General features: G+C 38.0%; 1 protein-coding gene and 1 pseudogene across 6 annotated transcripts in view; both read left to right on the top strand.

Moving 5' to 3' along the window:
• DLG2 (discs large MAGUK scaffold protein 2) overlaps positions 1 to 27,047 on the top strand; it is a 2,095,027-nt gene that overhangs the window by 1,905,785 nt on the left and 162,195 nt on the right. For 5 of the 6 annotated variants that reach the window (XM_017850883.1, XM_017850879.1, XM_017850882.1 and 2 more), the window contains one exon: positions 21,157 to 21,259. In XM_017850883.1, the coding sequence (XP_017706372.1) occupies positions 21,157 to 21,259 (103 nt within the window). Of the gene's footprint in view, positions 1 to 21,156; positions 21,292 to 27,047 lie in introns of those variants that run through there. The other variant, XM_017850884.1, reaches the window with a different exon arrangement.
• Positions 16,919 to 18,513, top strand: LOC108514588 (suppressor of cytokine signaling 6-like; annotated as a pseudogene).

Raw genomic sequence — 27,047 nt, 5'->3', positions numbered from 1 at the left:
AATGCAGAATTATATATCTGGTTTCATGGAACTTCCCATGCCAAGAGCAGCAAGGGCTAGTCATATATATTTTATTCTGATGCTGGCAACTCTTAGTACAGTGGATGAAGTTTGAGAGTTCCAGGTCCCCTGTTTCAGGCAACCTCCAGTGCTTCTTCCGCTTCTGGATGACTGCTGGCTTTGTGCTTACTGACTTAATGCCTCTTGGTCTCACAAGATGTGGCAGAGCCCACCACTAATCAGAGCCTGCAGCCAGCCTCTCACAGAACTGACCCCAGTATAGGCTGAAGCATAGTTCAAGGAAGGAGCTGGGTGAGGAGACACTGAATTTGGCCACAGGGATATTAAAAGGTTTTGACGTTAAAATCCTCTGGGGGATTGTTGTGTTCTCTGTAATACCCAAAGTGGCAGAGCTGTTGAGGAAAGCTGGTCCCTGCACTGATCAAGCTCACCCTGAAGAAACAGGGAAACAGCCCCTGAAGACGAGACTACAGTATGCCTGGAGGGGGCTGTTTACTGAGATGGAAAAGCAAAGTGAACCATTGTGATGACAGGCACTAGCAGGAGCTGAGGCTGCTGTGAGAAGGCATGTGATATTATGGGGAAGGGAATGTTTATGCGTGGGGGGCAGAAGTAGATTTGGAAGCACATAGCAACATTGGTGTCTGTCAGAGACAGAAGTGTTACCTGCATCCCTAAGGCTGGAGACAGCAGGTATTGTAAAAGAAGAGGGAAGATTAAGTAGGGGAGAAAGGACACAGGACACAGTGTGTGCGCCACACAGACCATATCTCTTATCTTAGCTCTGCTACTTTCGAAGCATCTAATCTTTCTGTGCCTCAGTTTCCCCATCTTAAAGTTGACCTCAGCAAAGTTCTTGGGAGGATTAACAATAACAAGCCTAATACAATACCTTTTTGTTCAGTATTCAGTAACTAGTATTATCTTTATTAGTGATCTCCTTCGAAACTTAAATTGTTGGTCACAGTTTGAAAGTCAATTGACTAGATTTCTTCCCTCTTTATTCCCTCTCTCCTTTTCTTTTCTGTTCTCCTTTCTGATTCGCTTTTCCCCTCCTTCCTATTATTTGCTGAGCATTTACTTTGTGATAGGAACTGAACGATGGCAGTGGAACTTTATTTCTTGATGTTTTTATCTACTGAAGGGATTGTGACTTTGCAACTCCATTCACATCTGAAGCTCTGGCAACTAACCATGGAAACTCACACCTTGCTGGAGAGTTGTTTTCTGCAGGGTGCAGCATTCTGTGTGCTAAACTGGGAGGCTGGAAAGCGGGTATTGGTTAGTAATTAGAAAAGATTTAAATTACTGAAAATACCTCCCTGCCTGTGTAAATGGAAAATTTTTCTGATGCTTACAATATCCACTTGGGACTGATAGTGAAAGATTCAGCACAGCCTTGACTGCTTTTATGAAGTCTTGATATATGCTTGAGAGAACAAAGGAAAGTGATGACGGAGAGGTAATTCCAGAGGATGGTCACTCTGTCTCACTCCTGATTGTATGGAGTTTATCTTTTCAGGAGAGTTTTGAAATGATTCTGTTGCTGCTTCTAGTTCTCCCAAATGTCTAGAAGCACTTTATGAAATCAATAATGCTTAGAGTTAAGGCTCTGTTTATGTGATCTGCCTAACACAACAGTCAACATTCAAGATGGCAGCTCCAGTGTAGAGAATTCTACCCTTTAAGGTGGCAAAGTTGGTTGCCACCTTCCAGGGTCCTGCCTGTCTGTTATATTATTCTCCTCGCTTTACTTTCTTTTCTAGTTTACATTGTTTTCACTGTTAGACACTAAAATTGGCCATGAAATCCTTGGCGAGCTGATTAATAATTCCTCTTTAGAGGAACAGGAGTCTTTGTGAACCTTAAGGCTTCTTCAGAGTTGAGGAAAAGATTCATCAAGCACATAAAGCTGTAGTCACCCTCAATAATAATTTATGAGGACAGCAATTTGTGCCACATCCTGGGAAAACAAGAAGACTAAAACACTGTCTGACACTGCCTTCTTGGAGCTTATAGTCTAGTTAGTGATATTTATTCATTAAAAGATAAATAGAAAAGAAAGCAAATCACAACACATCATGTGTTATTATAGGATCTTTCTTTAAAACAATGACTACATATAGAGGTAAACATGAATGTTTTACACTCACTGGGAGGAACCAGGCACTATCCTAGACATTGGGAATGTAACTGGGGATATGGAAATATGTGTACTGAAAGTGTATAGAGTTCATTTGCCTAGTTTATTAGCAGTGGTTACCTGAAGGTTACGATAGAAGGATGTTCACAGTTTACTTGCTGTTCTTTTGTATTGTTTTAGTTGTTTAAAATGAGCTTGCATTACTTCTCACCTTAAAAATAGTAATGAAAGAGTAAAGGAGGACCAAAATTCATGTAATGCTGCCAGGTTGTGGGGCTGATGGCCGAGTAAGTGTCACAGACCATCATGATTACAGGAGATCTGGGAAGGTAGAACCTGACCTGGACAAGAGAGAAGGCCAAGACTTCAAAGAATCCAGGAAAACAGGAAGTAAAACAAGGAGGAGGAAGTTAGGCCCAAGAGAACGTTAGAATAGGGATGGACATGAAGCTTCTGGCAGCAGCAGAGGGTTTGCTTAGGAGAGGAAGTGTGTAATGTAGGACACTGAACTCTAGCATTCTCATCTGGACTCTACTACAAATACACTGAGTGACCTTGGAAAATAACTTCATTTCCTGCACCTCACTCTTTCCACCAATGATATGGGAGGACTAGACAGAATCCACTCTAATGCTCCCTCATATCAGAGAAGTCTCTGGTCTTAAAAAGACTAGAGAGGGTTATGGTAAAAGCTGCATTGTGAAAGGGCTTAAATATACGGCTAAGAAATTTGCACATAATTTACAAGCAGTTAGGAACACAGATGAACCTGAGCATCTGTGGCATCTATAAAATGTGAAAGGCGGTATTTAGAGAAAAGTAGAATGGTTGTGATATACAAGATGACCATCAAGGTATTGAGAGTAGATGAAAGGAAAGGGGAGGATGGGAGAGAGACAAAGATTGGAGGAAAAGCAAACATCAATTAGAAGGCTACCACATGGTGATAAGTTATAATATCATGCTATATCAAAAAATATGTCAAAAAGAACAATATTATATATCAAAAACATTATGATATATAAAAAATTATAAAGTCATGATATATCAAAAATAAATCCAGAATGATAGAGGAAAAAAAAAAATATATATATATATATAAAGGAGAAGCTCTCCTGCACAGAGTAATACCAGCTAATAATTCTAGATGAAATAAGGAATTATACAATAAGCATTTTTTAACCCGCAACAAAATAACTATTTCAAGAAAGCATAATCCATAGATGCTAAAAAAAATTAGGAGTTAAAGTTTACTGGAAAAAAGATATTTACACGGTCTCAAATAAACCACCTTATAGATTGTTATTTGCAAAATAGAAAGGTGCCTTTTGAATGAAGAGATCTGGTGGTCCATATATTTTGAGCCTCCTACTATGACAGAGTAAGAAACACACAGCATTACACATTGGATTTTGCTAAAAATGTTTTACCTGATTCTGATTGGGAAGAGAAAATCAGACAAATTCAAAATGCAGAACACTATATAAGCATTTGACTGAATTTTTTTTTTAAAAAAAGAGTAAATTTTATTTAAAGAAAAATGTAGGTAATGTTCTAGACTAATAATGACTAAAGACATAATAACAACCAAATGCAATGCATAAAACTTGATCAAATCCTAGACTTAAGAAAAAAATCGGTAAAAGACATTTGGAAAATAACTGAGGAAATTTGAATAGGTACAATATATTAAATGGTATAAAATATTAGTTTTGTTGGTTCTCTTTGGAGTAATAATGGCATTGTGGTTATACAGAAAATATCTTTACACTGAGAAGATGCCTTGCTGATATGTTAGGCTGAAAGTAGAATAATGTCTGCAACATATTTCAAATGGTTCAGAAAAAGTATGTGTGTGTGTGTGTGTGTGTGTGTGTGTGTGTGTGTGTGTGTGTGTGTGTGTCTTCTGATAGGCAGATAGGTAGGTAAGTGGAGAGAGGCAGAAGGAGGAAGAGGGAGAACAAATGTACCAAAATGTTAAGAACTGTTGAATCTTTATGAGTTTTTATTATAATGTTCTTCAAGTTTTCTATAATTTGAAATTTTTCAAAATAAACAGGAAACAGTCTGTTTCAATAGTTTAGATCAATGCTTAGAACCAGCATAGTAAATTAGAAAGGAAAAAACAAAAGCAAAAGATATTTTGAAGAGAAATAGTTTAATAAATATTATTTCTCATTCATAGTGGTGAATACAAGTTGATTTTCAAGCATCTCTGTTTATTCAGATCTCCTGCTCTTGATTTGGCTGATTGCAGTTGGGAAGATTTTGACTTCCCAAAAATATTTGACTGATTGCAATTGGGAAGATTTGACTAAAGTAATTGAGAAGAGGGGACTTAAGAGTTCTTGACATAGTTTGCCTAAACTCACAAAACCTGTTTCTTGGGAGCTTTTAGGCAATGAGATGATTAACTTATTTTTAGGTGAGGAATAAGTCAAAGAAATACTAAGATGTAATTATGGGCAACAGCCAGATGCCAAGATACACATAAGCCCAAACACAAAAGAATGTCATTATCTTGAGGAGCTATGATGAAAAAAACATCAGGTGAGTCCCGCATGCAGCAGCCAGAGTTTGAGTTTTGCAGTAACAGATTTCGACCAAGATTAATTCCATTAGTATCCTATTCCTGCTCAAGCCTTTCAGATGCTTTAGGAGTGGACTGTTTGACAAATATGTCTCTGGAGACAGCATTATTCCTTCCTTTAAAATTGATTCCAAAGCTCGTGAACAAGATTAACTGTGTATGAGGAAAAAAGGAAACAAGAACGCTTTTCACCTACATTACAATCTCACTCAGATTAGTTTATGTAAACTAAACTAAATTAGTCAATATTATAGGATATGTAGAAATGAACATCCTTATTGCTTTCAAATCTGTATACTATTTAGACAAATTCCTAGTTAATAACTTTGACCCAGAACTTAGCCAACTGAACTTGTTTAAACAAAATAATAAGGTTCACTGGGAATTAGGGTATTTATGTGGAAAATGGTATTGATTCAGTATTTCTTTTTGCAGGTGTTATTGCACTTTTGGAAGGACATTTTTTCACTGTGCCTGATTGTGCCACAGTTTGCAAAACATTTAACACACATGTGCCTTCTACAATTAATGTCAATGCTGACTCCTGACTTGGACATTTTAACAACAAAAAATACCATCCCCCCTCACAAATAGACACATTTTCATACCCAGTTGAGAACTACTGTTAGATTCTAAGTCACTTAGGGCTGAACCATTGCTTTCTTCACCAATCCATCCCCCAAAAATAGCACAATGACTGGCACAAAGAAGGCATTCAGTTAATATTTATTGAATGGATTAATGCAATGTTTGAAAATTTGAATACTCTAGGACTCACGTTTTCTATAAATATTACTGTATTTTTAATTTACCTACATAGCCCCTTTTGTCTTTTATTGCTAAGGTAACACAAACCTCAAATTCAGTTGTTAAAACTTTTTTGTATGACTTTTAAAATTGTTATGGTACCACATGTTTACTTAAAAATATTCACATACTGTTAAAGGCTATAAAATGAAATGTAACCCATTCTCTCCTCTTCAGCATTTCTCCCCTCCCCACCATGATACCATAGCCCCTTAAAGCCTCTGTTATCAATTCATTGTGTAACATTGGAGGCATTCTCTATAAGATCATTCATCCTTTTCTTTTTTGAAACAAATGGAGTTATATATACATACATATACTTGCTTTTCTTTAATTTAGCAATAGATCATGACCTTTTTTGGTTTCAAAATATTAGACATGTATGCTATTGCTTTTAATGACTGCATAGTATTCCATTATATGAATAGTTCATTATCTAGTTAATCAATTTATTATTGATAGTGTTTTAACAGTAGATTAAATAGTGATATTTTAATATCTGAGGCCCAGAAATCATAAAAAAACAAGTTGAAAAAAGAATAACAGAGCACTTTCAGTTAGTCCACTGATTCAAAAGGAAGAACATGTTGAGCAAATTCAGAAGGCTTTTTTCTTACCACCATCCACCAGAGAAAGGATCTCAGCTTCAAATTTAACCCTAACCAAAGGGAATCCGTCAGTCTAGCAGCACACACACACTCTCATCTCAGGATAGAACATTTGGTGGGTGAGGTGAGAAGCCACAAAGCAGATCTTGAAGGGTAGAAATTTAGCCTTCCAGCCCAGAGTCTGATGCTGCCTGAACAGTTTAAAGGCTTGGATGATGTGGAGGTGGTTGTTTAACAATGTTTGCAAGGACATTTAAGCCATATTGGGTGCTTCAAGGAACACATTGGTTGCTCTACAATATATTTTTTTAATTAGCCAGGCATAGTGGTGCATGTCATGTCACTGTACTCTAACCTGAGAGACAGAGTAAGACCCTGTCTCAAAAAAAGAAAAAAAAAAAAGTCTTGGGCCTCACCCTCAAAGATACTGAATCAGTGAGTTCAGTTTCATCGACTTTTCTCCCCTAGAGGAAAATGCCTTCTGAAAAGGACTGGCTCATAACAAGTGCACAATAACTGGTTGTCAAATAAATTTTAATGATTTAAATATTAAATAAAGCTATGTGATTTAATAGTTATAATCATTCATTAGTTTAAGGAATATTGTTGAACATCTACATAGCATACTCAGCACTAAAAGTATGGAGTTAAAAGAGACAGTCAAGGTCCCTACTTATGGGAAGCTTCTCTTGGGGTGGGTGAGATAATAAATAGAATAACATGTGGGTCTAAATTCTGTAAGAAAGTAAAACTGGGTGAGTTAGAGATAGGCTGGGAGGCTACTTTAAATGTGATTGTCAGCAAAGAGCTCTTTGAGGAATTGACATTTGAGCTGACACTTATGAAAATAAGTTATCAAAGATGAGAAAAGCTAGGTAAGAGCACTCCAGTCAGAGGGACCACTGGCACAAATTCTGTAAGACTGGAGAAAACTTGGACTAATGCAAAACAGAATGAAGGCCCTTGTGGCCAGCAAACAGTAAAGTAGGCAGCGTGGAATAAGATGGAATAAGACGGATAGGCAGAGTCCAAGGAAAGGAGTTTGAATTTCATTCAAAGCCTAACAAGGAGCCAAAAGAAAGATTTTAGCAGAAGAGAGGCATGATCAGATATACAGTTTGAGATCATTCTAGCTGCTGAGTCAAAAAGGGATAAAGGAGGGTTGGAGGAGTGGGCCACAAAGAGAATGGAGGGACCATCAAGGCTACTGTAGTATTCCCAGGGAAAATGATAGTTTGGCCTAGAGGGATGGGGTGGAGTTAGAGAAAAGTGGAATTGGAATATGGCTATGAACTAAGGGATTGCATGGTGAGGTGGAAGGGGAAGAAATGAATGGAGGTTCTTGATTCAGTGGTTTGAGAGGAGATTGGTAGTAGTACTGTTTGCTGGAAATGAGAAAACTCTCGAGAAACATGTTTGGGAGAAATTTTGCGTTTATTTTGAGTACGATGAGTTTGAAAAGTCTTACACATCTATCTGCAGATGACAAGTAAGCAGAAAGATTTACAAGTCTAGACTTAAGGTAAAAATCAGAGCTTGGAGATAGTAGTATCACCTTGTATTTGTATAATATTTTTATAAGGTTTCAACTATTTCTTGTTTACATATTCTTACAAAGATAGTTAACTTTTTACTTGAAATGCATAAATTCTAGATGTTACTGTCTTTCAGCCTTTAGTAAGCTGGGCTTGGATAGCCAAATTACACTTTATTATTTTCATTTAAAGATTCCAAAATAATCATCCCTCTAGAAATGACCTGGTAAGCCAAAACATTTTTAAAGGTCTAAGTTTTTTTTTAAACTATAAGCCTGTTTTTGCATCAGGAAGTCAAATGTAAAGGGAAGTTAATGTTTAACTGCTAAGATACATAAATATTCAACATCAGTTTTTCACTTTGCCTGTGCTCCAGGATTCTAGTCTTGAGCTGTAATGCATATACTGTCAGAAATATTACCACTCTCCACAAAGTACAACAGCCTCCAGGAGGAGAAGGGAACTTAATTAGAAATTTCCATTTCAAATACAATTTATAGTGCATTCACTCTGAAACATGCTGGAGGGTGTTTGAAAAGTTTAATGCATAATGATCTATTTGTCTCAAGTTGTCAACAAAATACATATGGAGCATAGAATGTATTTGTTTATTAAGCACTAGAAGGGACCTCTGAGATTTAGTGTGAGACTCTCTTTCTAGATAAAGAAACTGAGGCCCAGAGAGATGAAGGCACTTCTCAAAGTCAAATAAGCTAACAGCATGACCGGAACTCAGGACTCGTAACTCCTAGGATTGTGCTTTTTTGATTTAGTGCCTACAACCCTAGCACTTTTCCCTGGTCAAATGAGCCTGCACTGAGATAATTTTATAGTCTCCCAAGTCATCTTCTTTGTGTATGTCAGGAGAGGGTTCAACAATAGCTAATAGTTAGATGCCCTTACTAGATGCCAGGCACTGTTCTAAGTGCTTTACATGTATTAACTAATCTAACCTTATAGCAACTCTGTGACATGGTACTCTTTTTATCCCCATCTTGTATATCAAGCTTCTTCTACATCTGGGTCTAATTTGACCATGGTACTGACCATAGGAATATGAAATCTAAAATGATTTTGAACATTGGACACTTCTCTAAGCTTCAGGTAGATATTTTCCAACTGTCTGCAAAACTGTAGATATCCAACAGACATAGCAAAGTCAACATGTCTAAAACAAAATACATTATCCTCTCACCCAAACCCACTCTCCATTCTGTGTTCCCATCTTGATTGATGGTATCATCACACCTCCAATCATCCTAAAGCTTTTTGACACCTTCCTTATCTCCCATTTTCAATCTGCTCAACACTGTAAATATTATTTAAACACTATTTGGCTTCCAGAAGTATTTGAGGAGAATAGCTGCATAGAACCTTCCTCTGTTTTTCTCTCTCATATCTGCACTGCATCTCCCATCCTCAATTCCACCCTCATTTGCCTAATTTGGGCCTCAATTATCTGTATCATTGGTAATACTTCAATAGTCTCCCATCTGGTTATCTGCTGGGATAGTTCCTTTCTTGAACTCACTTAGTTCATTAACCCCAGTTTCTCACTGTTGCCAGAGTTGTTCTCCCATAAACATGGGTCCTATTGTGTTAAATGCTTCTGTAAAACCCTTCCATAGCCACTTATTGACAAAACTTCTTGCCCTGGCATTCAAGGTCTACTTCTGCTGGCAGCATTTTTTCTTTCTCCCTTTCTATGTTCTATGTCAGCCATCAGACTGCTCACAAATGAACATCAAATGTGATATTTATAGTTTCCCTGTTACCCACATAAGTATGTGATAAGTTCATTTAATACATGTGAATGTGTTTGTTCTATTTGTTTGTTTATATATCACCTTGTTCAGTAACATACGTGAGGTGGGAAAACAGTTTATTAACTATAAAATACTTTTGAGATGTTATTCTTAAGCCATAGAAATAATTAAATTTACAACACAGGGGACCCTAGAGATGGTGTGGCCCAGCACCTTCACTTTTCAGAGCAGCTCAGTAGCTGGTTTGAATAAGTTGATGGCAGAGTTGGCAACAAAACTTACATTTTTGCTTCATTGCATCTCTTCACTTCAGGAAAAATGAAAATAGATATTTTCCCTCTTGAGAAAGAATGGGAGCCTTCTACGTGTATTTAATACACTCATACATCTGTTCATCTTACTATCCATAGTGTCTCTCTGAATAAAGTAGAAATCGTTTGGATCCTACCCCAGTTTCTTCTCTGCTGCCCCCTGCCACCTTCCACCCAGACCCCCAAGTGTGAAATTATTGGCTTGAAACAGTCCCCTATGTTCTGTACCTGACTCATTTTAATTGAAATGTGGTGCCAATTATCTAGCCTTTTCCCATTTGGTTACCCCTTTGTGTTTTTTTCGCAGTTAATAATTCTGTTAAATTTGTAGTTCTTAGCTACTTTTATTCTAAGACAGTCTTCTCTCAAACGTATTCTTTGGTTTTATTATTGCTGATAAAAGCCAGTTAAAAGTCCTGGTTACATGGATAATGGATATGCTAGAATACAGATAGCAACTAATTAGTAAGTACCTACCATGTACCAAGTATTATTTTAAGCATTTTATTTGCTTAAACTCTAACAATCCTGATAACAGCCTAACAAAAGAAGGGTTCACATCTTTTGGTGCATATGAGGAAGTAAGTTCAAAGAGATTAAGGAATTTACCCAAAGTCATAGAGCTGGTAAGGGAAGGGACCAAGATTTGAATCCTGGCCTTCCCAGGTCTGAATCCAGTATTCTTCCATGACACTGCTTTCAGAGCAGGCAGATGACATGAGCTGTGATGGAAAACTTTGGCAGCCATGAGCATTTGCTCTGCCTTCTGAGCAGCATCTCCAAGGGGGTCCATCCAACCTCAGATTCTTGTAACCAGGCTGGCCATAAGCACATGCTTCCTGCACATTCTCTTCCTGTACATTCTCTCTACCTGTAAGCACTCCTGGGGCACAAAAGTGATGTTAAAATAATATTTCTCAATTTTTAGCTGAGGAATGACTCCTCATTATGGTCAAATATACTAATGGCTTATCATGCCCTGGATCACCAGATCCTTGAGAGGCTATGTCATGGTTAAGAATGAAGATGCTTAAACTGCACTGCCTGGGTTTCATTCCTGACTTTGCCATATGTTAGCAATGTACCCTTGGACAAGTTACTTAATCTGTGCCTCAGTTACCACCTCTGTAAAATGGGGATTGTTATGTGTTCTGACTTCACACAGTTATTATGAGGGCTAAGGGAATTTCTGTATATGAAATGCTTACAACAGTGCCTGGCACATATTAAGTGTTATATACATGTCAGCTACCATCATCACCATCATCACCATCATCATCATCTTCTTTTTCTTCATCACTTCTTTCTCACATTTGTTCCTCCAGTATCTGCCCTTCAGTAACAACTGTTTCCTGTTCTTCAGATGTGCAGGCCCTCTCTCACCTCCAGCCCTCCATGTGTGCCTCCCTCTCTGCCTGGAATACTCCTGCCACTAGTCTCCTCACCCTACTCTCCCCATCTGTGAGAACCTCCACCCATCCTCACCTTGCTAACATTCACGACCTCATCTCAATGTCACTGTCTCCAGGAAATCTTATTCCTCTTCATCCCTTGGTAGGAATGCCTCCTCTGTACCCCATAGAATTCTGACCTTTTCTTGTGCTAGCACTTACCGCCCAGTATTTAATCATGTGTTTAGCTGTCACTGTCCTCCACTGAACAGCACATTGCTTAACAAAGGCTATGTGTCACTCTAGTTCATTCTTCCCTTAAATTGGAAAGTGAAATAACTAAGTGGATACTTTTTTAAAAACAAATTTATTTCAATACTGTGTTTATCTCTAGGCACTATAGAAGGCACACATTAAAAGATAGTACAGTGAGTCATAGGGTGAGTATCCATATTGCCATAATAGATCTCACATTCACTTACCTGAGTCTCTAATGAGATATTACATGGTATCAAGATGCTGGAAATAACACCCATAAGAGATAACAAAAAATAGAATTTAGAAACCAGGGAATGAGAGTTCCCTGACACTGGAGGTATGCAAGCAGAAGCAAATGGTCACTTGGTGAGAATGATATGAAGAGATGGGGAAGGGAGTGGGATCACTTCCTCGAAAAGTGAAAAATGTATTCACACATTAGGATCATATAGAAGAAGAAATATTGTTTTCTGAGCCATCAGAGGGCAGAACTGAAACTAAGAGGTGGAAAGAAAGATTCAACACAAAGAACTGTTTTGTGTTTTGTTTGTTTGTTTTAATCACTGTAGCTCACCCAAATACAATGGATTTTCCTGAAAGACAGTGAGTTCTTCATTAGTGTTGATGCAGGGTCACATGGAGGTTAGATGATCATTTGCCTGGGATAATGCGAGAATATATTATTCACTCACCCACTTGCTTATTCACTCACTCTCCTCTTTTGTTCTTGTGCACCTATTATTTGCCTGACCCTATGCCAGGACCACAAGTTCCAGTAAGCAGAGATCTGACTTTCAAGGAGCTTATAAATAGATACATTACACAACTCAGTTTGAATTGAGTCTTTAAGAACTAGAAGTTTTCCAGATGAGGAAAGAGTGAGAAGCTACGTTCTAGATATGGAAAATAGCATGTGCATAGATGCAGAAATGGCTGCATCAGAGAAATTTTAAAAGGTCAACATAGTGAGGGACAAGGGTATAAGAATGTGTTTGAATCAGCCTAACGATATACCCTGGGGTTGAAGAAGATCACAAGACTTCCTCTATTTTTGAAATCCTCTGATTCTGATATCATTCATTCGATAGTACTAAGAAACAGACAAATATTTCCAGAGAATCATCATTTATTCAGGGAACCCCTGGAGCCCCAGGCCAAGGCCCCTAGTGGCAGAAGTAGCAAATATAATGATCATCTTTTAAAAACAAAAAGAAAAAATGATTGACCTTGGGGATGGTAAACCACTGATCTTCACATTAGGATCTGAAAAACAACAGCAGCAACACAACTAGAAGTCAACTAAAAGTGCTCAAATTTCTATTCATTACCAACATTATTGTGCAAAGGATGCCAAAACATATGGAATATCAATTTTTTTTTTTTTTCAGACAGAGTCTCGCTCTGTCGCCCAGGCTGGAGTGCAGTGGCATGACCTTGGCTCACTGCAAGCTCCACCTTCCGGGTTCATGCCATTCTCCTGCCTCACCCTCCCAAGTAGCTGGTACTACCGGTGACCGCCACCATGCCTGGCTAATTTTTTTTTTTTTTTTTGTATTTTTAGTAGAGACCGGGTTTCACTGTGTTAGCCAGGATGGTCTCGATCTCCTGACCTTGATCCCTTGATCCACCCGCCTTGGCCTCCCAAAGTGCTGGGATTACAGGTGTGAGCACCATGCCCGGCCGGAATATAAATATTTTAATGATCCAATGCAAGTCATGTACATAAAGAGGTAGCAATAAATGAAATTGTTCTAGCTTGACAATGCCTTTTACCTTAGCCCTACATGATCTAATCATTATAAGTTGGGCCATAATTTCTAGATCAGGTTGCTTTTGGACCACCGCAGAGCAGAGTGGCAAAACACACAATCATTTGCTGCCAGTCTCAGGGAGCTTGATTTATGCCCTTGAAAGACAGGTTTCAGAATTGGAATCTTGTAGGTATAGACCCTTGGAATTAGACAGGATACTAAGTTACAGTGTAAATTGGTAGTTAAGAACTCAGGAGTATTACACTATTTTAAATCCTTAGCCTCTTTCCACCACATAAATTTGAGTAAGTCAGTGAGTCTCTGAGCCTAGTTTTCTTATCAGTAAAATGCGAAAAATAATCCCACCCTCCTGAGGATTAAGTGAGATAATATATAAATATCTCTTATGTACATACCTCATGCTCAATTAATGTTAACAATTATTATTATTAATCTCAACAATAATTAGTGGCACCCAATCTTTGAGAATGTATGCTTCAAGAAAAGAATTTTTCTTGGAGAGAAGAGGACTCTAAACAGAACTCTGAGAATCCATGTATCCAGATGAAAAAGTTCAAACTGAAGCAAAATAATAATAATAATAATAAATATATGAGGTTGTGTCACACTTGGTATTTTAAAATGTCATATCAATGATGTAAACTGTGAATACTTTTAAAAATGTTATTTGTGCAAGGTTTGCTGATAAAATCTCAAACCTCGGGGAAAGAAATAAGAATCAAAGTGATCTTGAAAAATTTGAATGACTGGAGAAGAACATGTTTGCTAAAACCAGGGAAGAAATCAACAGGAACAAGGGCACTATGATATCGTTCGGGATAACAGCAGCAGCACACCTCTTCAAAAATGCAGAGGCCCATGTAAATTTGGGCCTAAAATGAACAAGATTGTATTCTTGGTCCAGTGAAAAAGAAACAAACTCACAGAGCACATCTGCTAAACTAGAAGGAACTCTGGGGCTTGGCAAGAGGTGCTCTTGGCTGGTCCTATCTCTATGCTAACTTCAGTATGACTTTGGGCCACTCCCTTCTTTTACAGGGTTCATCTCTAATGTATAAGTGCTAGATAAACAAGTTTCTAAGGCTTTTCTAGTCCTAAAATGTTGTGTTCCTCTTTTTTAAAAAAGCATGAAGTAACTAATATATTGCACTCTGTGTTAGTTAATTTCCATTAGATTTATTTCATCACTTAAAATCACAGCTCTTTGAAGAAATGCTAAAACAATAATAATAGATACTATTTGCTGAATGCCTATTTGTACCTGCAACAGCCCTGATAGGTAGGTAGGTAGGTATACTCATTTTATTGAAAAGAAAGCTAAGGTTCAAAGAAGTTAAGTGACTTCCCCAAGTTACCTAGGTAACCTAGGTAGACTTGAGATTTAACCTGTTTTGTCTAACTGCAAATTTTTGTTCCTTCCCATTTTTCCATGTACTTTCCTTAATGTACTGAAAAACAATTCAGAGGATGACTAGAATGATGAAACATGTAGGAATCTTCGCTGTAAAGGAAACGTCCAAGAAATTGTGGCTGTTCACTTGGTTCAGATCAAACATCAAAGTATATTCCAATTGATTAAGGATTAAATGGCTAAAGATTAAACTATAGTTTGCTATGGGAAAACTTGGGTAATTTGTTAAATATGTTGGTGAAAAGAAGATATAATCTAAAACTCAAGAGCCAAAAAAGAAAAGGAAATTAAATAGACTTCACTAAATATTTAAAAACTCATTCTATGATAGGAAGTAATGTACAAAAGAAAAGTCAAAATACAACAGTACAAATAACAAACTAAGAATATTTGCAATAGTTACCTAAGAAGGACCAATAACATTCTTCATTTGCAGATAATGTTTTGAAAGAGCAAACTGCCTAAACAACAAAAACAAAATAAATAAAAGGGGTTTTATGTAAAATAAGTTCAAATATCCAATAAACATATAAGAAGATGCTTAACCCTATAATTGAAGAAACGCAAAATTTAAAAATAAATTTGTTTACCTATCAGAATGGAAAGTCAAATGTTGAAGTATATGTAACTATTACAAGAGTGTGAGGAAGTTGAAAATCATATATTATTTGTGGGCATGTAAATTAATACTACACTTTTACAGGCAGTCTGGCGATACCTATCAAAATTTCACATTCATACCCTTTACTCAACAACTTACTGTTAGATGATATTTATTACCTCATTGTTTATAATAGCAAAATAGTGAAGCTACCTAGCTATCAGCCATGCTACTGGTAAAACAAATTGTTTTTCATTGAATAATAGAACACTCATAGCTATTAAAATGAATGAGATTAATGGGAAGAAATATGTAAATTAGAAAGCTCACTAAGGTATATTAGTAAGTGGAAAAAATCAAGGTGTAGAACATGATCTTATTTGTATAAAATTTTAAATTATCTATTTTATAAACTGGCTTATATTCATAACAAAAATAATTAGTAGTATATACAAGAAGCCATTAACATGGTTACCTTTGTAGCGAATAATAGGAGGTAGGGGAGCCTTTTATTTGTATATCTTTTCATTGTGCCTTACTCATGATATATGGGCATGATGTGTGTATATTAATTTTATTTTTCATATCAATACATTATCTGGGCAATTGGATTATGGCCTGTTTTTGTTTTCTCATTAGTTTCTATATGTTTAATGAATAAATAATTATTTTGAAAATGTACAATAGCAAATTTAAAAAAACAAGTAATGCATATACCCTTTCACCAAGAAGTCTTTCCAGGGAATTTATCCTTCAGAAACACTTTTATAAGTGTTTATAGTAGCAGAAAAACTGGAAACAACCTTAACCACATCAAGAGGGATCTCACTGAAAAGTGCTGGCACATCCGTAACATAGAATACTAGGCTTTCATTAAAAAGGTAGAATGAGCCGGGCGCGGTGGCTCAAGCCTGTAATCCCAGCACTTTGGGAGGCCGAGACGGGCGGATCACGAGGTCAGGAGATTGAGACCATCCTGGCTAACCTGGTGAAACCCCGTCTCTACTAAAAAATACAAAAAAATTAGCCGGGCGAGGTGGCGGGCGCCTGTAGTCCCAGCTACTTGGGAGGCTGAGGCAGGAGAATGGCGTAAACCTGGGAGGCGGAGCTTGCAGTGAGCTGAGATCTGGCCACTGCACTCCAGCCTGGGCGACAGAGCGAGACTCCATCTCAAAAAAAAAAAAAAAAAAGGTAGAATGATATGAGCTGATATGATAATGAAAGATGCCCAAGATACATTGCTCAATGAAAAGCAAAACAAAAGCTGTCAAATTATATATGATATGACCTATTCAGTTAAATAAAAAGGCAATAATATATTAAAATATGTATGTAAGAAGAGCAAGAGAAATAGAGATAAAGTCATGTGCTTGCATGTGCATACAGTGAATCTTTAAAAAGTCCACACAAGCTGGAGGAGGAGGAGGAAGGAGGCGGGAGGAGGAGTTGCTGGAGGAAAGGCCAGCGCAGCCGTCGCACCGGTCCTGAGCAAGGAAGTGGAGACCGGCCGCCTTCAGAGACCGGCTCTTCCTATGTTGCCCAAGCGGGTCTTGAGCTCCTGGGCTCAAGTGATCTGCCCACCTCGACCTCCCAAAGTGCTAGGATTACAGGCGTAAGCCACCACGCCTGGCCGACCATCTCATTCCATCATGCCAGAAGTGAATCCCCTCCATTTTGATCCTTTGGATTAGGTAACTAGTTGTAATGAAGAAAATTAGTCTTAAAACCTTCTGGAAATCTTTTAACTTGAATAAAAGTAAAAAATAAACTGATTCATGGTAGTACAACAACCATCGCTAGCCAGTGACTTTGGAAAGATAATTCCTTATTTGGTAGCTGCTATGGTAAAGATACAGCCAGCTGCGATATCAACAGGGAAGATGAAAAAGGCGGGGAAAAAAATAGATAAAAAGCAAAAGCTTGATGGATAGGTTAAAAAGGCGGCTTTCTGCCAAACAGAAGCCAAAAGGCAAGGTGGGCACACCCTCTGGGAGCTCTGCAGATAAGGACACCTTCTCCTCCTCAGCACCGATAATCTTTAAAGACATGAGAGCTCATAGGCCGATAAGGCCATCTGCCTCCACAGCCATCACTGCAGTCCCATGCCGTGGCCTCTTCAGCCCACAAACTCTGAGGCGACGTGCATCAAGATGGAGGTGAGAGTCAAGACCACTCTTCCAGCCCGAGTCCACCCCTGAATGGCGTCCGGAAGGATTTCCATGACCTTCAGTCTGAGACGGCGTGCAAGGAACAAGCCAATTCAATGAAAAGCTGGGCTTCTCAGAACAGGACCTGTATCTTCCCCTGGATGAACATGTGCCTGTCGTTACTGGACTTCTGCCTCAGGACTACGTTCAGTATACTATGCCTTTAGATGAGGGGATGTGTCCTTTGGAAGGATCACGTAGCTATTCTCTGGACAGTTCTTCTGCCGTGGAAGTCTCTGTGGTTCCTCCTCAAGTGGAAGGGCGCTCTTTCCCTGAAGATGAAAGTCAGGTAGACCAGGACCTAGTTGTTGCCCCAGAGATCTTTGTGGATCAGTCCATAAATGGGTTGTTGACTGGCACTACGGGAGTCATGTTGCAGAGCCCGAGAGTGGGTCACGATGATGTCCCTCCATTCTCACCATTGCTACCTCCAATGCAGAATAATCAAATCCAAAGGAACTTCAGTGGACTTACTGGCACAGAAGCCCACGTAGCTGAAAGTATGCTCTGTCATCTGAATTTTGATCTTAACTCTGCTCCTGGTGTTGCAAGAGTTTATGTCTCAGTGGAAAGCAGTGGTCCCATGGTAGTGACAAGTCTCACAGAGGAGCTGAAAAAACTTGCAAAACAAGGATGGTACTGGGGACCAATCACATGTTGGGAGGCAGAAGGGAAGCTAGCAAGTGTGCCAAATGGTTCTTTCCTTGATCAGGACAGTCTGAAGAGTGTTATCTTTTAAGCTTGAGCTTTCGCTCCCATGGTAAAACACTTCACACTAGAATTGAGCACTCAAATGGTAGGTTTAGCTTTTATGAACAGCCAGATGTGGAAGGGCATACATCCATAGATGATCTAATTGAGCATTCCATCAAGGACTCTGAAAATGGAGCTTTTTGTTATTCAAGGTCTCAACTGCCTGGATCTGCAACTTACCTTGTCAGACTGGCCAAGTCGGTGTCTTGGTTCATGCAGGTGCACTTGTTGCAATACCTGTGTCGTTTTGTTACATGTCAGTATACCAGAATAGACTTAAATCAGAAACTGCCTTTGCCAAACAAAATGAAGGATTATTTACAGGAGAAGCACTACTGAAAGACTGAGAACCCTGCGTCTTGCACTTTGGGAATAAGAAAAAGAGATCGAAGTACAGTTTATAAACTTTCCTTGCCATCAGAATCTTTTGCTGCCATAACTATTTCAGTTTTATGTGTAAGAGTCATCAGTGGTGGTTCACGCGGTAATCCCAGTACTTTGGGAGGCCGAGGCAGGCGGATCATGAGGTCAAAAGATTGAGACCATCCTGGCCAACATGGTGAAACCCCGTCTCTACTAAAAATACAAAAATTAATTGGGCGTGGTGACGCGTGCCTGTAGTCCCAGCTACTTGGGAGATTGAGGCAGGAGAATTGCTTGAACTCAGGAGGCAGAGGCTGCAGTGAGCCGAGATTATGCCACTGCACTCCAACCTGGGCAACAGAGCCAGATTTTGTCTCAAAAAAAGAAAGTCATCAGTTTGTTTAGGGGTGAGAAGTGTCAGCAAGGTGTCTTGGATTTATTTTGGTTCTCTAAAAAGGGAAGTCTTGAGGTTTTAGAAGTGTGAATTATCTTTCATCAATGTGCAGAGTAATCACAATGTGAATTATCAAATTCTCCTCAATGCCCCCCCCGCCCCGCCCAGTCCTTTGCTGCTATCCACTGTGATTTTATGCATTACACAGAATGGAAATTGCTATGTCTTTTAACAACACTTTTTTCTAAATTATTTCTTAGGTTGTGCTAATTGTGTTGGTTGTGAAAAGTTGAGCTTTTCTGTTGCCTTCATTTTCATCTTATAGTTTGCCTATTTTAATAAACGGTGTTACATTAAAAAATTGTAAAGAAATGTTTACCACCAATTTAGAAATTGTTGCCTTTTCTGTCATTAAACTCGGGTACAAATTGCCATAACATGAAAACCTATGGAACTAGAATTATGATTGAAGAAATATTAGATGATCATAAAAGAAAAAAATACACTAAAGTGGTTACCTCTGGAAACGGAGATGGTGAGGGGACTTTTACCCTTCCTTTTAGACATTTCTGAAACAGAATGCATTTGCCATGATCATGTATTATTCTTTTATAAAAAGTTAACCTTAACTGTTTGACAAGAGAATAAATTATTTGGCATGTGAAGTTTGTGGAATTCAGCCTCCTGTAGGTAGTAGCCTGGATCAAATTGCCTTTCCTGTCTCTTCTGGCCGGCAGAGTCATACTTCTGACTCATCAATAGCCTAGACAGTCTCTGAAATGACTGTATCTACCAAGGAATAGACCTGGAATTTTATAGTTTAAGGGGACTTTAGACTCAAAAAGCCTAATAGTCCCTTCCCTCCTAGAGAAGAGAAAAATTGAGGCTCAGAGAAGTAGTATGGCAGTCAGTCAGAAGAGAGTGGCACAACCAGATCAGGCCTAGCTCAGTGGACTCCCCAATGTTACCATGTAACCAATGCTTTCTGTAAGGAGTTCACCACACTAGAAAGCCAGGGACGAGGCAAGGAAAATTACCAAAGAGAGTAAGGAGACGTTAACAAAGTTATTATGTGAGGATGAGGATGTGCAATTTAAGCATATAGATGTCCCAGACCTGATGGGGAAACAAAGTAGTAACCCCCATCTACCACCCAATGTCATTGTCAAATAGGATTGATGAAAAGCAAAATATAATTATATATTTTGAATGTATATAAGCTAATCAGTTCTTTTATTCTTCTTTCATAGCCCATGTCAACCTGCCCCATGAACAAAAGGAAGCAGAATTCTGCTATCATCTGCAAAAAGCTAGTTTTTTGTAGGTTAGAAAACCATACCTACTGTGTGTTCATCAGAAAAACTTATTGGGGTTTATCTTGTCTCCCTCTGTGCTCCAGTCATTGTCCCTCTTCTGGGGCAGACGGAGAACTCTGTCGTTGGAGAGCACTTATTAATTACATTGCATTGACTTAGACTGAATTGATTCAAGAAAAATTTTAGCATTTGCTTCTTATTAAATTTGACTTAAGAATGATTTTCACCCTGGCAGAGTTTGGAGCTTTTAAGATGTTCTGTTTCTCTTTCGGTATAGGACCTAAAATGGGAGTTAGCAATAGCTAAATAAACTCCAGGCACTCTTTATTTCATTTTTGTCAGAATTCATTCTGGAATTGTATATGAGAAATAGGACAGTCAAGTATATTTTAAAACAAGGCTTAGGGCTGTCTCACCAGGCTCAGGATGACAAGGCTAGGCAACTGACCAAAGAGAGGGACTTTGCAGCCAGCTGGCCCCATTTTATACCATGTCCCCAGAATCTCATCTGAATGCTTTAATCTTTCAGCGTATATTTGTCTATTACATTATATGTGTCTCTATCATCCTGTTTTCCCTCTAATGTTGAAGGCTCATATTTATCCCTATTTACCCTAGAAATCTAGGAAGCTCACAGAGGCATATTAAATGCATACACTAGAACATGGATAAATAAAAATGTTTCCAACCTGGTCAGACCATGGCACAAACACCACAAGATGAAATTTAATGTCTCTCCTAACTAAAAGTGATTAAGACCATGAAAGTCCATAAACACCTGAGTAGGATACGAGGAGTTTCTGAGGCATGTGATATAATGTTAGACAGCATGGTTTGGGGGAAACTTTTTTCTTCTATCAGAATAATATGCCTTATGAAATCAAGATTCTCTGGCTTCCTTTCTTTCAGGTGAATGGCATTGACCTCCGTGGTGCATCCCACGAACAGGCAGCTGCTGCACTAAAGGGGGCTGGACAGACAGTGACGATTATAGCACAATATCAACCTGAAGGTCAGTCAGAACTCAAACTAATAATGTTCTGATATGTCTCTGTGTGGATCTGTACCCTCATTACTAATCATTTATATGAACTAGAGTCACCATCATTGGTGTTTTGTAAACCTACCTATAGAGAAAAATTGATGGTTCATGTCCAAAGAACATGAACCATGGCTTTGTTACCTCTAATCTTCCAGGAAAATATCAGGCAGTTAGAAAGGCCTATGAAATATGAATTCAAATAAATAGCAACCAACATCGGCTTTATTTCATTTATATTCTTATCTGGTACACACTTTCGGTCACCAATGGATGCTGTAAAAACAGTTAAGACTTAAGAAGCAAAGGGGAGAGATTTCATCTACAGAAATAGACCAGTAGACCATGTTCTCTCCTCATGGCATTAACTTAATTCTCATTGACACTAACATGGCTTTTGGAGGTTCCTGATTGGGATTTTCTTTACCTTTACTCCTACAATATCCCTTGTTTGAAATAAATCACTGTAAACCGTGAAACTCGGTGAGATCATATAAATTGGATTAGCCAACTTAAACTTGATGAGATATCCTAAATTGGATTATCCATGCCCTGCTCTTTGGTTTATTTAAACGTCTGTTTCTGTGTTTAAAATGAGGCTCAATGAGACAACTGGGATGTTACTTATTGTATGGTTGATTTCTTAGAACATGCATATATAGGTTGCTCCTTTGGAAATGAAACGTACTTAATGTAAGCACACAATTATGGGTCAGATCTTGTTATTAAAAAAAATAAGAGGAATATGGCTACTGTCTTCAAGAAATGAAGTGCATTGCTTTTGGTCCACATGGCTAGCAAAGAGGAGTGTTAAACAGCTGAACATGAGACTACAAGATGTCTTCAAGGAAGAGCCTCTGTGCATATGAGTATTAGGAGCTCCTTTTCAAGTGATGATTTGTTAGCATCAATGGGTCTATTGTTGTTTGGAAGCCTGAGGTTTGTGTCTTGCCTGTGACAGCTTAGATCTTATTAATGGTGGCCAATCACATGCTCTGCCCATGAATAAAGAAAAGATTTTCTTCCATGCATGTTTTGACATGTTACTTCAGTTGTGCCTGGCTTGAGAATTATAATTTGCAATTAATTTATTCCAAACTTTTAATAAATGTTTTCTTCTATGTGGCCTAGGCCAGATATGGCTAGAGAGTGGGGAAGAGGGGAATTGCTATGGTCACAGATGGATAATGACAACACCAAGGAAACATTCTCTTCTCAGATAGTTTTGAAAAGTCTTTCTATTTGTTAAATATTAGTAGACTTGCATTTTAGTAGGGATAAATGCTTTAAAAAGTATCCATTATAGGCCGGGCACGGTGGTTCACACCTGTAATCCCAGCACTTTGGGAGGTCAAGGCGGGCAGATCACAAGGTCAGGAGATCAGGACCATCCTGGCTAACACGGTGAAACCCCATCTCTACTAAAAATACAAACAATTAGCCGGGCATGGTGGCGAGCACCTGTAGTCCCAGCTACTTGGGAGGCTGAGGCAGGAAAATGGCATGAACCTAGGAGGTGGAGCTTGCAGTGAGCCAAGATTGTGCTACTGCACTCCAGACTGGGCCACAGAGCAAGACTTTGTCTCAAAAAATATATATATATAATATATATATATATATATATATCTGTATATATACACACACACACATACACACACACATCCATTATAAAACTGAAAATTAAAAGATATGTGCTAGCACCATTTGATTAACAAATTCTACTTCATATAGAGTAAGAACTTTTTCATTAGAATGTTCCATTTTCTTAATAGCTGTTTTTTTTCAGTCTCAAACTATATGCCCTTCACCATTACCTGACATGTAGCATAAATATCCCTGTTTTCCTGTTTCTGAAAAACCTCATCTCAAACAATTCTGCAGATGATAAGATGGTTAGAACCATGGATACAGCAATTAGAAGCTCTTGATAATGATTTCAAGCTTTAAAGTTTACAGAAAAGGACAAACATGTCCCTGTTCTATCAATGTAAATCTTCCTCTTTCTACTGGAGCCTCCTTACATCTTGGTTTCCTTTAAGCAATAGGTTTAATTTGGATATTATTCTGTAGTTTATCAAGATGCTTGTTCAAAGCATGTCCTATAAATCATATAAATTGATTTTTAAAGTATTTGTAAAGAAACTTGCAAATAACAACAAGCTTTTTGCAAAATGCCAAAATATAGATTGGATTCACAGAATGACTTCTCTGTTTTAATAGCCTAACTGTATACTAATTTGTCGCAGTTTTTTTTTTTTTTTTTTTTTTATACTTTAAGTTCTAGGGTACATGTGCATAACGTGCAGGTTTGTTACATATGTATACTTGTGCCATGTTGGTGTGCTGCACCCATCAACTCATCAGCACCCATCAATTCGTCATTTATATCAGGTATAACTCCCAATGCAATCCCTCCCCCCTCCCCCCTCCCCACGATAGGCCCCGATGTGTGATGTTCCCCTTCCCGAGTCCAAGTGATCTCGCAGTTTTAAATTAGTTGGAAATGTGGTAATGGCAACATCAAGCAATCAGATTTTTTTCCTCTCCTATCCAAACTTTATGTGTAACTGAGCCTTGATTTAACTGCAGTTTTCAATGAAAAATTAATCAAATTGCTGTTTAGAGACATTTAAATTGTATAACAGTTTTAGGAAATATTAAACAATTTACTTTTAAAATAACAAATGAAATGAAGAGTGCATCATGAGATTCCATTAGGAAATTCTCAGCAGGTCTCCTTTATCTGCACCCATTTTGTGAGTCATTCAACCCTTAAGACAGTGCTGAGAGAAGATTCTATTGACATTTCTTTTAGTATGGTCAAGAATTAGGCTTTCAGTAAATACACTGTTCAGTCATAATCAAATGCTTTATCAAAAATTTCCTAAATGTATTTCTCAGTATTATCAGATGCTCAGAAAAATCTGCCCCTAACCCCAAGTAATAAGGATAGTCTTTATCTTCAAGGATTTTTTAAATCTTATTGGGGAAAAGAGATTTTTATACATTTAATAGAGTATAGTTCCTGGTAACATATGATCAAATTGAATGATCCTAACAGCAGCGTTTCTAAGAATTATGGAATGTCAGAGAAAGGATAAGCCTGAAGGGGTCAGGACAGTGCAAGAGTACACCATGGAAAAGTGGAAATGGAGCCAGACCTTGAAAAATGGGTGAAATTTCTATTCAGGAGTGGAGGGAGAAAGAATATCTTGCTAAACTACAAAATTGTGAGTTCCATGCATTGCAGACACCATACCTATATTTTGTTCACTGATAGCTCTATCTCTGGTGTCATACTTGGTATTTCTTAAAGAGTTGCTGAACTAATGGATACAAGCCTACCATTCCTCAGTACTTGAGTTATCACTTGAAGGTAATTAAAGGTTGAAGGGATTCTTCATTTTCACTACTTGCGCTTTTCATTTTTGCTTCAAAGACGTAAAGGAATTGCTAAAGAAATGTGTATTGCAAAGTATAAAACTATTTCCAACTGTGCTCCTCGTACTGCTTAGCATATTTTTGTGATAATTATAAATAATTTATAAAATGTATAATTATCATAATGTAGCAATAAATGTCCTATTTGGCAAGTTTCACTTCACAAAGCGAGATCACAATTATACTCACTTCTGCTTAAAATGAGCTTGTCTCCAGTTGTCCATATTACTCTATCCATCCTCAATCTTATTCAATGTCTGGTTTATGGTAGTAGAATTAACACCAGTTTGAAGAGTCATATATGATGTTTTTCTCTGGTGGTGTGATTGTGATTCATTTTTGCCATCTTTTAAAATTCAATTTTATCATGCACTTACTTTGAAATTAACATGTATTACATTCATAAGAAGAGGAAAATAATGAAATTGTTGTTTTCCTTTCTTTCAAGAGGATTACATATGTTATACTTCAATAATAATTCCATTTAAGCACTATGCAAAGTTAATTATTGTAAACTTTTAATTACCTATACCCAGTTAGTGAAGTTACTGTAATGCCACTTCGCACAAGGAAATATAATGCCTTATACACATGTGCACCCATAGGTACCCCTTCCCTTTCCTTACCCTTCCTAGACACCTTCCCCTTTGATTTCAGAATTATCTTTCTAAGAGATATGACACCAAGATGCCTGTGCACAAACTCCTTGCCCTTCACAATATATTCCCAGCCAACTTCCATGCTCCATTCCACACTCACCCTCCACCACCCACAGTATCAGCCTTTTTCATTGTCCCCCTGCTACACAGGACTGCTCTCTGCTCTTACACTTGCTCCTGAACTGTGCCTTTGCTCTGTGGATTCCTCTACCCAGAACTGCCTTTCTCCCTTTCCACCTGCAGGATTCCTACTGATCTTGAGAGCCCTCAGATATCAATTCCACTGCCAAGCCATCTTTAATCTGCTTAGTCAGCATTGATTGATTCTTTATCTGAATTCCCCAAAACTGTATGTAAACACCTGGTGTACCCATTATCACAGTTTGCACACCTCTCCACTCGAGTGAGCTCCTAGACAGCAGAGACCCTTCTGTCACTGATTTTCTGTCTTGTGTTAATCCATGCAATATGAATTTGACTATAGTTTATTAATGAGTTACTGAATGGGTCTGCTCTTAATTTAAATGCAATATAATGTTTTCAGTGTGTTGACATATATTAATAGTAGGTGCTTAAGAAATGTTTGCTGAGTAAATATTGAAGGAATGACATGTTTACATTAGATGTAGAGATGGTAACTGAATCCCTGGTTTGGACATTTGGTGTTGACACAGTTTTTAGATGGTACCTTTTTGTTTTCAGTTACAAAACCTTTAGCAACCCTAGTAGATAAACTCCCTTTCCCCTGCATTGCAGAAAATCTACAGCTGTTGTTTTTGTAATATAGCACAAAGACAAGGTGATTAAAGCACTAACATTTTTTTTCAAGTTCTGAAACTCAACTTTGACACCATTGATGAATAAAAAGGGCATTGATTACAACCTAATTATACATTTTTCAAAAAAGATAACACAACATTTCCCCAAGTTAGATCAGGGCAAATCTGATCTGTATTTGCTGCCTTCTTTCTAATAATATCTACATTTATTGTGAGATAACTGATTAGGTTTGAAATAATAAGCCACCAGACATTCACTTGGAGAACTAGGTAGGCATTAGCTAGTATTGGATAAAGCTCACAAGGGAGTTGATGAAGAGGCAAGTGGTCCCTATGAGAAGCACAAATTCCTTTACCTTTAATGTGACCTCTCAGGACATTGTTGGAGAGACTGCAAGGGTTTCAGAATGGCCTACAGGTAGAAAAGAAGTCGTGGATGGTGTAGTCCTTACCAGTGATCAGGAACTTTGGTAGATAGTGAAGGGACCTGATTTCATCCACCCTTTATTCTTTAATAAGGTACTTGAGTTAAAAGAAAATCCCAAAGAGCAGAGTTGATAATTGCCTGGAGACTCATAAGTGTAGTCTGGTTTATGGAATTGTGGCAGAGTGACTACATGGTTCATTTATTCTTTTATACATTCATTCAATCAATAGGTATTTTTTTCTGGATACTTATTATGCCTCAATCCATGTTATAAGGAAATAACAAAGCAGTGAGCCAAAAAAGGCCCTCTCAAGTAAATGTAAAATGTGTCAGATGGTGATGAGCAGTATAAAGAAAGAAGAAGCAGGAGAAAGATGATAGTGACAGAGAAATATGTAGTGGGCAAGGAAAGCCGTGCTAATGAGGTGATATTTGATTTTTTTTTTTTTTTTTTT

The sequence above is a fragment of the Rhinopithecus bieti genome, unplaced genomic scaffold, assembly GCF_001698545.2.
Source record: "Rhinopithecus bieti isolate Rb0 unplaced genomic scaffold, ASM169854v2 scaffold_30846, whole genome shotgun sequence".
Lineage (NCBI taxonomy): Eukaryota > Metazoa > Chordata > Mammalia > Primates > Cercopithecidae > Rhinopithecus > Rhinopithecus bieti.
Note: the sequence above shows the minus strand (reverse complement) of the source record. Positions and strands in the feature narration are given on the sequence as shown.